At 50.7% G+C, this 13,444-nt stretch overlaps 2 protein-coding genes across 9 annotated transcripts in view; one reads left to right on the top strand and one right to left on the bottom strand.

Annotated features, from left to right (window-relative positions):
- hint1 (histidine triad nucleotide binding protein 1) overlaps positions 1-84 on the top strand; it is a 1,169-nt gene extending 1,085 nt beyond the window's left edge. Inside the window, exon 3 of the mRNA XM_076050818.1 lies at positions 1-84. This exon is cut by the window's left edge and continues 221 nt beyond it. The gene's annotated coding sequence lies outside the window, so the exon portion shown is untranslated.
- A 150-nt stretch (positions 85-234) lies between these two features.
- Positions 235-13,444, bottom strand: part of cep170aa (centrosomal protein 170Aa) — a 33,761-nt gene continuing 20,551 nt past the window's right edge. For 3 of the 8 annotated variants that reach the window (XM_076050810.1, XM_076050809.1, XM_076050811.1), the window contains exons 11-23: positions 10,239-10,613; positions 9,642-9,934; positions 8,444-8,533; positions 7,671-7,788; positions 6,062-7,570; positions 5,909-5,953; positions 4,666-4,945; positions 4,278-4,518; positions 3,664-3,831; positions 3,499-3,587; positions 3,289-3,382; positions 3,146-3,197; positions 235-2,773 (exon numbers count right to left, since the gene is read on the bottom strand). In XM_076050810.1, the coding sequence (XP_075906925.1) occupies positions 2,469-2,773; positions 3,146-3,197; positions 3,289-3,382; positions 3,499-3,587; positions 3,664-3,831; positions 4,278-4,518; positions 4,666-4,945; positions 5,909-5,953; positions 6,062-7,570; positions 7,671-7,788; positions 8,444-8,533; positions 9,642-9,934; positions 10,239-10,613 (3,659 nt within the window). In that variant the 3' untranslated portion in view covers positions 235-2,468. The remainder of the gene's footprint in view (positions 2,774-3,145; positions 3,198-3,288; positions 3,383-3,498; positions 3,588-3,663; positions 3,832-4,277; positions 4,519-4,665; positions 4,946-5,908; positions 5,954-6,061; positions 7,571-7,670; positions 7,789-8,443; positions 8,534-9,641; positions 9,935-10,238; positions 10,614-13,444) is intronic. The other 5 variants (XM_076050813.1, XM_076050815.1, XM_076050816.1 and 2 more) reach the window with 4 other exon arrangements.

The raw sequence follows: 13,444 nt of genomic DNA, 5'->3' as shown, positions 1-13,444 counted from the left end.
CCAGGTCATTGTTGTGAAACGTCAACAGTTTGTCCCGTGGATTTGAAGAGTTTACAAATCAAACAAATAAAGCGCTTCAGTAAACCTGAACTGTCCTTGAAATTACTGCACGCACTGTCACAGTCGCTTATTGCACTGTTGTGCACAGTCACGTCTCACTCGGGATGTTTGTGCGATTGGGTTCCAAGACGAGATTAATGTGTTACTTGTGTGTCAAATGAAAGCGGGGGCAGGTGAATGGCTCTCTTTTATTAACATTAAGAAACGATGCAGGTAGTCGAACAAATACTGTATAAAATGCATGACACATTCACAAAACATGAGACAAAAAATAAATATAGTTGCGTTTGTTTTCTTTACAAAAATGACGAGGAGGGGGAAAAAAAGACAACACTGATTAAAAAAGGACATGTAGAATTTCAAAAAAAATAAAATAAACATGTACCTATCATTCACAGTCCTGATTTGCAATTTTGATAAAAAAAAAAAAAATGTGGGGAAGTAGAAGAAAAAAAGCACAATGAGGGGTTTTGTTTGTATGGACAGAATTATTCCGGAGTGGTGAGGCGTTTGTATCTGATATCAGGCAACTGGATCTGTATCCAAATGTGATATCTAATGCAGTGTTTCACTGCATCTTTCAAAGTTGGAAAGAAAACAAAAAACGAACGATGTGCAAAATAAGAGGGTTTTTTTTTTTTTTTTTTTTAGACAGCTACGTGTTTTTCTTCAATCAATGCCATTCTTCAGTCTAAATGGGCACTTTGAGGCATTGGAAACAAATGTTACAGTACAGTTTAAAGACAGGAAACTGAACATGTACTCCGGAGTACCTAAACTCACAATGGCAAACACATCTAAGTACTACATTAAACTGTGTTTAGGTTGCCGTAATCTAAAACACAGACTATATGCTGAGTCTGTAGTAACCAAAAAAAAAGCAGCACAGTCAATGATAAAGTGGTTAACTTAACAGCTATACTGTAACCATACAGTATCAGTCACCTTGAATTTCTCTCCTTGGTGAAAAATAGGGAAAATCAACAAGCAAAAGTGGAAAAAAATAATTTTAAAAGTTATTATTTCCTTGTTGACATTCCTCTAAGAAGCATTTTGAACCGCGGAAGGCCTCCTTCAGTTGCCACAAACTGAAACTAATTCCATAAACTCAGTGTGAGGTGACACAAAATCTTTTCAAAAGGTCTACAGTATCTACAATAGCAGTATTGAAATGTTACGTTAAAAAAAATGAAGTAAAAAAACCTTCTTGACTCCTCACCGCTATTTAAAAAAAAAAAATCACACCACCCCTCCCTCACTGGAACAAGGTAGAAAAGAGCCAATTGGAAATGATAGGACACTTGAGTGGAGGTCGTGCTCAGAGGCAAAGGGCACTGATTCTCATTGGCCGACTCACAACGGCCAAAATGTGAGCTCGTGTTTCGGTGTAACGAGCTCTCAGTCTTCAACTAGATGGAAAAAAAAACATCAGTCTTGACAATCAGGGAGGATGACGCATGAAGTGAAGTGAACAGCCGCTCTGGAGGCCGATTTGTTAGTTCTGGGCCTGTGAGATTCCTATTGACCGCTTGAGAGCATCTGCAATTAAATCAATCCGTTTGGTATTTAATCATTTTGAAATGATGAAACCGTTTTCTCAGTTTTAGCAGGACCTTTAAAATTAATTTTTCCAAAGGCTGTTTTTAATCGTTTTTAGTTTTTCTTTTTTAAAAAAAGCCATTCCAGTATTAGTAAGAGTGAACAGAGAGGCTCTCAGCTCTGTCCTGCACATGCTACCGCAGGGCCGAACTTTCCGCGTGGTCATTTCCCAACTACTGTGAGACAGGAAGGAGGAAGAATGCAGGACTGAAGGGAAGAAGAGGCGGAGATGGGCGGTTGGGGGAGGGGCCGGGTCGCTACAGAAACCCTTTTTCCACAGGATCAGTTTTACAGATGCATGCACGGACGGTTCGAGTTGGCAAAATATCTCAACGATCTGCATCTTGCTTGGTTTGCAAACAATTTCAGCGAGTGTGAGGAGTGTGTCAGCGTGTGTCAGTGTGTGTCTTAAGGCTGCTTCATTGTTCTTTGAGCTGCATTTCAGCATTGTGTAAATAGAGTATATTTTGCAAGTGTTTTTTGTCTTTACAACATCGCATTCTGTTGGTCTTAGAGTACTGTGTTAAAGTCTTCAAAAGCTTGTACAATATCCGGGAGGGCACAGGGGGGCGCTGCTACTACTGGAGTTGACGGTTTAAGGCAAGTCCTTAGTGGAAATGAGGTCCAGTCACACGGAGAAGGCAAGAGGGAGAGTGTACAACCAGAAGGGGGCGCTCCTGGAGTTTGACCAGTTGGCAGGAACAGGTTTGAGTCGTTGAATAGCAAAAAAAAAAAAAAAAAAGAAAAACCCGAATTGTTTATCTGTGAATTAGTTTTTTTTTTTCCTTCAATGTTTCGCGCCGACTCTGCTACTTCTGCATGATGGCTTCCTCGCCGCTCGGCCTCATGCGGTTGAAGAGAAGTCCTCCGACTCCGCGGCCGGGGTCTCGCACGATCTCCTTGGCGCCAGCAGGGGGCGCCTGGACGCGGGCCGTCGGTGCTCCGGGCCCCGGCGGGATCTCTGGGAGCGGCTCTTTGGCAGGCGGCGCTACAGAGGCGGCGCAGGAGGAAGTCGTTTTGGCGGTGTGGGGCTGCGTCGGGGTGGAGGGGCTGCTCAGGCCCAGGCTGGCCAGCGCGTCCAGGGTCCCGTCTGGGTCCACCATCACGTTGATCACTTGAAAGCAGAATCGAGAGTTTGGAGGATTTATATGCCATTAATATTCAGCTAAAATGTTGGACCTTTTTACTTTTGTATTTTTAATCAGATACTTCCTTGAAGTGTTGTAGTCAAGACCGCACAAACCAGAGACCAAGACATTATCAAGACCAGAGAGTATTGAGATCGAGACAAGACCAAGACTTTATATATCAGAGAAAAGAACAAAACAGAAAAAAATGACCAGTATCTTTTTTCAAAATTCCAGTATGTTTCTAAAGCAAGACCAATCTCCAGTACTGCAACACTACTTCCTTGGAGATAGAATCTCATTCATCGGGCAACTTGTCATTAGCTCTGATGTGTTGACTGAGGAAGTTCTGTTTATACCTTGAAGCTGCTTCTCAACTTTCTTCAGTTCCAGCAGAATGGAGGAGAATTCCTGAGAAGTGAGGGAGAAGAGGTTCATCTGTTTTTCTTGTTCATCTTTTTTTGAAACATTATTGTGATTCAGGCTGATGGAGTTTCTTTACCTTGTTGGATGTTTTCAGCAGTGGTACGTCACTGTCTACACGCAGTTTGCTCTCAATTTCGTCCCAGTTTCTGTCCTTATCCTTGAACAGAATCCTGTATGGGAAGGAGAGCAGAACAAAAACTTATCTACACAGTAAAAAAATATTACTTAGTGAGATGTTTTACAGTTCCTGACTGTCCACTTGTTATCGCACAGCGTTTACTCCCACCTGATTTTTCCTGCTGTTTTGTCGACGGAGTGTCTGATCTTGGTGGACAGCTGGGAGACGGAGTGCAGCAGCAGACTGTCCAACACGGCCTGAACAGCACAAACAGGTCCAGTTAGCTCAACGCATCGGCGCCAGTTCCCCACCTTGCAGGTCTGCAGGACCCACCTCCTCTCTGTTCCAGGTGCGCCTCCTCAACGCTCGCGGCTCCAGGCTGTCGGGGGCTCGGGGGCGGAGCTCCACAGGTTTGCCGTTGACCTCCGGGGCGCTGTTGGTGGAAATGACGGGCGGGATCTTCTTGAAGTTGAGGCTCTCGTCAAAGACACGATCCACCAGCTGGTAATGGAAGACACACGGGAGGTAAAAACGAAGCTCCAGGAGATGTTGCTGCCATCACCACTGAAACTGCACTGAACTGAATGCATTGTACTGTCTGCACTTTTAATCTTTTATTGTTTTACACATTTCTTTCATGATGAATCTGTGATGTAATGTTTGCTGCTGCTACACTAATAGTAATAAATAATGACAATGTTTTTTGCATACAATGTAAATGGCATTAAGAAAACAGATTCACTAAGTGGATATTGAAGCAAAAAGTTAATCTTGTGCGATTAAGTCGGTAAATAAATACATAATAAGCTTAATGGGAGCAGAGCAAAGCAAGATACGAGGCCTCCGGCTGGTAGCCAAGCAGAGCAGGATGGATGTGAGGAGCAAAGAACACACGCAGTAAGGATAGCAGAAGAAGAAGAAGATGTAGAAGAGGAGTAGTCGGGCACCTTTCTCATGCTCTCCTGTAAGTCCGGCTGCGCGGGGCGTGCGGGGCGTGCAGGGCCTACCTCTTCCCGGGTGTCGATGGCCGATCCCGGGGTGGTGGCGGCGGTGCTGACCGTGGTGCTGGGCGCCGTGCCCGACGAGCTGACCGAGTCGATCTCGCCGGCCACGTCGTGGATCTCGCGGGCCAAGATGGCCAAGTCCTTAGCCAGGTCCTGGCTGATCCTGCGCACACATGGGAACAACCTGTCAACCATCAGACAGACAGACAGACAGACAGATGGGGAGGGAGGGAGGGAAGGAGGAGGTCTTTAGGGTTGTGGAACCATGCAACATGCGCAATACAGAATGCTGTTGGTGTTTGAAATTCACTGATGTGCAAAAGATCAGCACCTGGCTATCTCCTCGCTGTGCGCCGTCCAGTCCCGGATGTACTCGTCCTGCTCCTTCATGCGGTGTTTGACCCCGATGCCGCCTGGGCCAGTCGCGGCGCCGCTAGTAGAACCCGGGATGGCGCCGGTGCCCAGCCTGGAGCCGCGGTGCGGCACCAGGTGGTGAGGCCGCACGTGGGAGCGTCCGCCGTGCTTGGGGGAGTTCCTGCTGGAGCCGAACTCTTCCTCCGACGTGGAGCCGTACTCGGGCGGCAGCCGCCTCCACCGGTTGCTGCTGGACACTGGTGGAGGCGACGGAGAAGGAAAGCAGCGTTTAGTGGTTGCGACATCGAGAGATTCTTCGCAGGGGAAAATTAAAAATGGGAGGTTATTGCAAAAAAAACAACAAGTTGTTATCCAATAGTTATGAACAAATGCAAACCCAACACCAAGGCCAGCGGAAAAAAAACAACAACAAAAAAGAGCCAGCTGCTTGTTAGACTGCTGGACAACAGTCACACAACAGCATTAGTGTAGCTGCGCTATGATGAGGCAACATTATGCTCTGCAACATCCTCTCAAATTTCAAGCACCCTTGGCTCTCAATATGTGATTTAGCAGATTAGTGCATCCTTTTTACTTATCACATCATGAGGCGACGGATGGTCACTGAGGAGAAGCGCGGTCGCCGTAGCAACATCATGCTAGAGCTGGGTCACTCCAACCTCGCCGCAGGTGCAGAACCTCTAAATCCAATCTAAAATCTGACCAAAGTTCTGAAGCCGTGCAGTATTTCACCACATTAATTATTAGGGATGTACCGATACCGATGTCTGGTATCAGGTATTGGTACCGATACCGGGGTTGAGTACTCAACTCGTAATTGCAAAATAAAACGCCGATACCACGACACCGATACCAGTTGTATATGCATGTATACGACAATTTTGCTATTGTGTTTGTACTCCAGTGAAACCTGAGGAATGTTGTTCAAATAACAGAACATCTGTGGGGAAAAAAAATCATGGCCTTATTAAGTCCTTGGTATCGGTATAACTGGTTCTGTAAGAAAGTGGTATCGGTGGATCCCTATTAAATATATGTTTTCGCAAACTAACTTATCCAACAGCCTCGACGTGGTTTGTGACGCAGCTCTGACACAAGAACACGCGCACACGCACGCGCACGCGCACACGCACGCGCACACGCACACACACACACACACACACTCTTTCTAAAGTGCGACAGTAGCTTCGGTACAGTACCCATCAGCTCTTCCTGTGCGTCAGCGCCCTCAGCCTGAGAGCTCTCTGAGTGATGACAACCAACGCACAAATATGTCACAACACAGTGTAACATTAAAACTCGATGACGCGCCAATGAATAGAAAAACACCTGATTGAACAGATCAGACTGACCTGTGGGCGAACAGTAGCCGGCGGTGGCGGTGGCGCTCTTGCTCTTGGTCTCGTTGAGCTTGGACACGCTGCTGGCTCTCATCCTGGGAGTCAGCTTCCCCTCGGTGGGCGTGGACGAGCGCAGGCCCAGCCGCAGGGCGGTCTCGGCCGACAGGCGGGCCGACGAGGAGGAGGCGGAGGCGGAGCCCCGCGTCACCGTGCACTCTGAGTCGCTGCGCGCCGAGAAGGAGCCCAGGCGGTTCCGTCGCGGCTGAGCCAGCAGGTCCAGCCTGGTTGGGCCGCGGCGGCCCGGCGGCGGCTTGGAGGTGGAGCTGGTGGTGGACACCTCGGACGCCACCGACACCCGGTCGGCGTCGGCCAGGTCCGTGTCCGAGGCGTCGCCCAGCCTGGCGCGGCGCAGGAGGGACGCCCTGGTGGGCCGTGGCTGAGGCAGCGCCCCTTGCGGGCCGCGGCTGCTCCTGGAGGAGCCGGCGGCCGCGCCGGTTCTGGCCGGCTTGGAGTGGGCCGAGCCGGCCTCCTGGTCTGAGGAGAGGATGTCGGAGATGGGGAAGGAGGACGTCTGGTCGTCGTCGGTCAGGTCCAGGGAGGGCTGGCGGACTCGGGGGGAGGGGACGACGCCGGCCGGCTGGGTCGTCCTGGTTCTGGACTTCCTGTCCAGGCGCTCGCGGGTGGCGCCGGCGCTACTGCCACCGCCCCTGGACGCCGCCGTGCTCATGTTGCTCTTCTCTCGGTGCATGCTGCTGAGTGAGCGCCGCTTCTGCTCGCTGCCGGCGCCGGCCCTCCTCTCGGCCTCGCCGGCCGCGTGGCTGGCCGTGGAGGCCGTGTCCACGTCCGACTCGGGGGAGACCGACTCGGTCCGGACCGGGAAGCCAGAGCCGAAGCCCTGGACGCCTTTTCCACTTTTTTTGCCGCCGCTGCTCTTCTGCTCTATCTTGCTTTCGTCTCTCAACTTGGCCTCCAGGAAGGCCATGACGGCCTCGGTGTCCTTCAGCAGGGTGGCCGTGTCCATGCTGCCCACCGAGTCGCTGCGCTCTCGCCCGCCGCCGCCGCCGCCGCCGCCGCCGCCGCCGCCCCCCCGCTGGATGCGAGGGATGAGCTCGGCCGGGACGCTGCCGCTGGGCTTGTCGATGGTGAAGCTGCCCTGCCGCACCAGAGGCTTCCCGCACTTCTCCCCCACTTCCCCGACCTCCGACCTCTTCCTCCGCTCTGTGCTGCCGGAGGTCCGCAGGGGGGTTCTGGATGGGGACGAGGTGGAGCTTTGGCTGCGTTTGCCCGTCATCTCGCCGAGGGAGGCGGGCGCCGGAGACTCTCCGTCTCCCTTGTTCTCTTTCTCCTGCGGCTCCGTGTCCTGTTTCTCCCCGACCTCGGACCTCGGGCCCGGGACTCTGGCGCTGGGTTTGGCCCTGGGCTCGTCCCCGGGCAGCTGGGGGAGGGTCCGGCGCTTGCGTTCGCTCAGACTCGAGGAGGAGTCGCCTCTGCTCAGCGGAGCGCCGGGCTCGAAGGTGTCGGCTTCAAGTGGAGAGAGGACACGTGTGGTTAACTGGGATCCGCTGCTTCACTGGTTCTCAACTGGTGGAGACTCACGAAGCCCATTCGTTTTCAGACATACCTATTTCTTTATGCAGGAAGTTGGCGGTCTCCGCCCCGGAGCCCTCTGGGTCTGTGCGGGTGTGATTGGCAGCTAAGCTGGCCCACTGGGAGACCCAGCTCGAGTCACCAGGAAGAGCCTGAGGGGGGCAGCAGAGAGGGAGAGGGGCCAGGGAAAGGAAGAGAACGCTTAGCAGAGGCTCTAAATATAAGTTTCCAATCAAAGGGTTCATCGGAAGTTGCATCGGAAGCTAAATCAGATTTACAATGGTTATAATATGGGCTGTGGATAGAGTTCAAAATTTGTTTCAAAATTGGCGTTCGGAACATTTTTCAGTTCATTTCAGTTCAGCTCATTTGCGATCCACTTCAAAGAGGAGAGAACGGCGCTCGAGATAAGAGGCCTGTCGGTGTACAAGAGCCGAATCTCCCTCTGTCACACACAGCAGCCGGAGGGCCCAGAGTGTCTCTCCTTGTTCCAGCGTGATGTAGGTCAGCCACTGAGAGGACAAGCCTCCTGCCATCAAACAACTGGTGAGCGAGGGGGGAGGAGCGGCAAGGGGACGAGACGTGGAAGTCAGTGTGACTCCCAGTGTGAAGCTCTCCCCACCACCCACACACTCAGACGTTACCCTCTGACACAGGCTGCATTTCCATTCCCCCCAGAATTGCGCAAAACCTAAATATCGCGATAAAAGCTGGTGGTGGAAACACTTAAACTTCGAAAAACCTCTCAAATATCGCGAAAGCTTTTGAAGCTGTGATGAGGTGCTGGTTTAGCCATTGACTTCATACCTCTTTGCACGTCTCTCCTGCTTCCTTCACTTTGCCGCTCTTTGGCTCTGAGAGAATAGAAGCGTCTTGATTTTGCTGCACACCAAAAACCTGTGAATGAAGTGAAGAAAAAAAAAAAATCAGTATTGTTGATATTTTACCACGATTTATATCTTACTACAATGAAAGGCCTCTTGAGGACTGAAACAGGAGTGAAAAACCCACTTCACGATATCTGAACGCTCAGAGAATCCTTCCAAACTGCTGACAGATTAAAGCACTCAAAAACAGTCAACAGTCGAGTACCAGGCGAGGAGAAGGGAGCTGCGCCCGCACACACAAACACACAAACACAGACACACACACACACACACACACACACACGCACACACACACACACACACACACACACACACGCGCAAGCACACATTTTACTTAAGAGACAGCGAGAACAAGCGGGACACAGCGGGATGCCAATTATTCTGTCAGCTAATTACAGGAATTAGCATGACAAAACTCCCAGATTTGAATGTATGGTTCTCTGTGCACCACACTGATTATATAACCTCCTGACATGAGCTGGAAGGTTTTTCTTGTGGAAGCAGGCGACAAAATCTATGGAAGGGAAAAGCAGGGCTTGATGATTCTTCCATAAATTGACCAATCGAGTCACGTGGCCCGGTAGCTCTGCCAGTTAATGTCACTTTAAACCTATAAATTGAAATGTTCTGCATCGTTTCTTTTAGACAAGTTGTGTGTGTGTGTGTGTGTGTGTGTGTGATGTGTGTGTGATGTGTTACAGAACAAACATAGTAATTTGATTTTCAGTCTTTCTGCAGCACTGCTTTATAAAACAGCTGTGCTGAGTGTATATATATATGTATGTATATATATATATATATATATATATATATATATATATATATATATATATATATATATATATATATATATATATATATATATATATATATACATACATATATATATATATATATATATATATACATATGTATATATATATATACAAACTATATACTATAAGTCTTCTCAGTGGGAGTGAATGGACTCGGCTGAGCAAAAATAAGAAGCTGCGTTTCCATTACCACTAGAATCGCGCAAAACCTAAATATGGCAATAAAACATTGGTAATGGAAACTTTGAAAAACCTCTCAAACATGGCTAAAAGGTTTTGATGCTCTCATGAGGTGGTCGCCACCTTGTCTATCATGCGCCGCGCCTCCTCCTCCTCGGCGTTCCTGTTCTCCAGCTCGATGGTGTAGGTGCCCTTGTCGCTGTGGTCGTCCTCCGCCTCCTCGCCCGCGGCCGTGCCCGCCCCTCGTCCCACCACCGAGGTGTCCTCGCTGGGGCTGCTGGGGCTCCCCGTGGCCAGGCCGGTGCTGGCCGAGCTGCGGCCCACGCTGAGGTCCTCGGACCGCTGCTTGAGGAGCACGCGGGCGGCCGTGGGGGCTCCGGCGGTCACCGTGGCCGGTATGGGAGCGGGGACCTTCCCTAGAGGAGCATTTCGGATGAAATGGCAAGCAGGTCAGGACCGGTGAAAAGTTTTATAAAATGCGAAAAATGGCTTTTTGAAGCCACCTGCAGCAGGCAAAAAACATTGTCTCAGACTAGAATGGCCCTAGTGGCCAGACGTGGAACAAAGATGCACACGTTCCTCTCTTCAACCGACTAACAAACAAAAAGGGAGCTATTTCCACTCATTTTTAAAAATCAACAATTTTTTAAGGGTTGCGACATCCTAACAGTTTTTTTTTCTTTTATAGTCATGTTATGTTATATAATGTAATATTATTACCTTGCTCCGAGGCAGAAGCAGCGGAGGTGGAGATGCTGAACACCTTGGGGTGGGACGGAGGCTGCGGACACAGCCCCTCCCCGCCGGCTCCTCCCCCAAGCAGGGGCGCAGTCTGGGAGAAGGAGTAGGAGCGGCGCTTGCGGGGGTTCTCCTCGTCGTACAACTCGATCATGAAGGCCGTGCGGGAGCCGGCGGCTCTGGAGCCGCTCACTGTGACGCTTCCTACGCCTCCGTCTCCTCCTGCCGCCGCCGCCGCAGCTCCCGCGTGGCCGTGCGACGCCTTCAGGCGCTCCTCGAGGGCGTGGCGGCGGCTGGCGAAGCGCAGGCCCGGCCCGTTTTCGGAATCGCTCTGCGTGCCGTCCTCATGCTTGCTGCCTGTCGGCGGGCAGGAGAGAGAGAGAAGAGAGAGGTGAGCAAAGTGCCCCCTGCTGGGGGAAAGATCAATCATCGGGTTTACAGAAGCCCAGATGCAACAATGCGACTCAACACTCGCAATTCACATTAAAACCAAACGGTTTTCTTACCTGCGGGAAGATTTATCTTCTTTCAAACCTATCTACCGACGCGTTTCTCCCTATCAACAGCTGGGAGACCATCACAGCCTTGAATCAGCATTTCAACTGATAGGCAACAGTATCATAGCAACAGACATCAGCTGCTCCGAGTCCCCAAAGAAGAAGCTGCTGTTTTGTGCGGCGCAACTGTCGAGGATCAAGGCGGCATAAGCGAGAAGAAGAAGAGGACGGAGAAGAAAAAGAAGAAGAAGAAGAATCCATAAAATCAGGCACAGACCAACTCAGAGTCTCCAGTCTGATCGTCCCAACGCGTCCAGCGCCTCGGTTACTGCAGCCTGCTGGAGACACTACTCCACATTTCGGCCGGTCCCCTTGCTAGTCAGCAGACAGTGTGCCGCACTGATCCAGACATGTCACCCACATGGTAACTGGCCCTGCCTACTGGCAGTGGGAGAGACGAGGGGGGAGGGGATGGATGGCAGCGTGTGGTTGGAAGAAGAGGAGGAGGAGGAGGAGGAGGAGGTGGTGAAGCGAGGGGTGGGGGGGGTGACCCGAGAAGGCTGAAAAGGGGTTGAGAGGAGAAAAGAAGGCTGGATGGGGGGAGAATGAGGGAAGAGCTGAGGGAGAAAAGAAAAAGGCAGACAGACTCGGAGAGACTCAGAGGCTGCTGATGATTGAAGGGTGCGGCAGAGCTGAAGGCCGCTCACGCAGACACACACTCACACAGTCAGACAGGCGGTTAACGAGCCGACGGTCAACACGGGTGCCTGCGCTTCCACAAATCAAACACTCGGAGTCTTTTTACAAAACAGTCGCGGTTTCCGCTGCGACGACTGCACAATCGCGACTCCCCTCTGCACGACTTCTCTGTTTACCAGCAGATCAATCAATCAACGACTTAATCCACTCCCCTCTTGTGTATTAACGCATCAATTATTAACAAAATGCACGAAGCCATGCACTTGAATAGCAGCTGCAGAGTGCAGGAGATAAATCCTGTGCGAGAGGCTGCCTGCTTTAATAAAAAAAAATAATGACCAAAGCTCATCACTGACTGAGAGAAGCGGAGTCGTTGGGTTCTGTTCCGACCAGCTGCGTTTCCGTTACCCCGAGAGTTGAAAAAACTGGTGATGGAAACACCTGAACCTGGAAAAACCTCTGAAATATCTCTATGATGTTTTGACGCTCTCATGAGGTGCTTTTTCAGACGTATCCATATCGAGGGATGTCGCAAAAGTGTCGTGGAAAGACTTTATTCGCATTTACACGTCAGCGGACGTGACGTACGGGGTCACGTGACCAGTTCACTTCAAGTGAAAATGGCGCGTTGTGTTTGGACGGAGGAGGGGACGGATTATTTTTTAACAAGCGGGAGGAGATTTTAGGAGAATTAGCACTTTGTCGAAATTTTGGAAATAACGCTTTTATTTTGCAAAAGACCGTCATGGAAGCATTCCCGTCCTTTGAGAGCGTGAGGGGGGGGGGTCGAGGAGTTCAAATCCAAAAATAAAAAGCATTCTCAGTCGCATTAGAAAAATTGCTATTTTTTTTAAAGAGCTTCACCCATGCAGCGGCAAAATAACAGCAGCTCGGTTTTACAGATATTAAACCGTTCGGGCACCCACGTGTCATGTGACTATGCGGCGCTCGGCTTGCTTCTGCAGCATTTCTGCAACTTTCCGACTCAGCCAAAAACGTAGAGAAGAATAGTTCAAAACGGCCATGAGAACGAAAAGAAGAAGAAGAAAAAAAAAAAAAACATGGTGGGACTTGCAGCAGCATCAACAGAGGGTCTTAAATATTCTGTCCCCGCAGACAAAGAGGCTGTTGGCTGAAGGAGAACAGAGGTATCTGTCAGAGTCCAGCCAGCGGTGCTTTGCCCTGTTTGCCCCGCTATGACTCACTGTGCATGGCTTATCACCGCTGCCGACACACACACACACACACACACACACACCCATTGCATGAAAAAACACAGCTTGCCCCAGTGTGTTTGCTTCATCAAACAATTGCAACGTGCACAAGCAGGAAATTTTATCCCTGTGAATTTTGCATTTAGTCTTTTCAACCCGGCGAGTGACTATAAACCAACCATGCACGCGAAGCTGAGCATAACCCCCTCCCATTTGAACAAAGAGTAACACTTCTTACTGAGAAACTGCTCATAAACGACTCTCACCTCGATGCCAGCCAATCAAAAGCCTCGCTCTCGCTCTCAGCCTCGGTCCTCCGCGCCCCGAGCACCTCTCGCCGCACCGCTCAGTGCACCGCAGGCCGGCGCCGAGCACGTCTGAAGGCGCACGTGCCGCAAACACGTAGCCAGACTGGCTTTCTCCTCATTTGCCGCCTCCCTTCCTGCTTCCACTGCAGTCCAGGCAGCCAGCCCCTCACCCTCCCTCACTCTCACTCTCACTCTCTCTCTCTCTCGTCCTCGTCCAATCATCGCCGCCGCTCCTCACTCTGCCCTCGGCGTCACGCTCAGTGCCGCCGCTCCCTCGGCTCTACCTGTTCCCGTCGCAGCGCTGGTGTGAACAGACAGTTTCCTCCCACCCGCTGCCCCTCGCTGTCCGTCCTGCTCACGCTCACCCGTCTCTTCCACTCCACTCTGTTTTTTTTTCCCCCTCCTCTGCCATTTGCACCAATCGTCAGTGTAGTCAAGACATTTTCAAGACTATAGAGAGTATCGAGATC

This window comes from Nelusetta ayraudi, unplaced genomic scaffold, assembly GCF_046127955.1.
Source record: "Nelusetta ayraudi isolate G7.1 ecotype Tasmania unplaced genomic scaffold, CSIRO-AGI_Nayr_v1 ptg000130l, whole genome shotgun sequence".
NCBI lineage: Eukaryota > Metazoa > Chordata > Actinopteri > Tetraodontiformes > Monacanthidae > Nelusetta > Nelusetta ayraudi.
Note: the sequence above shows the minus strand (reverse complement) of the source record. Positions and strands in the feature narration are given on the sequence as shown.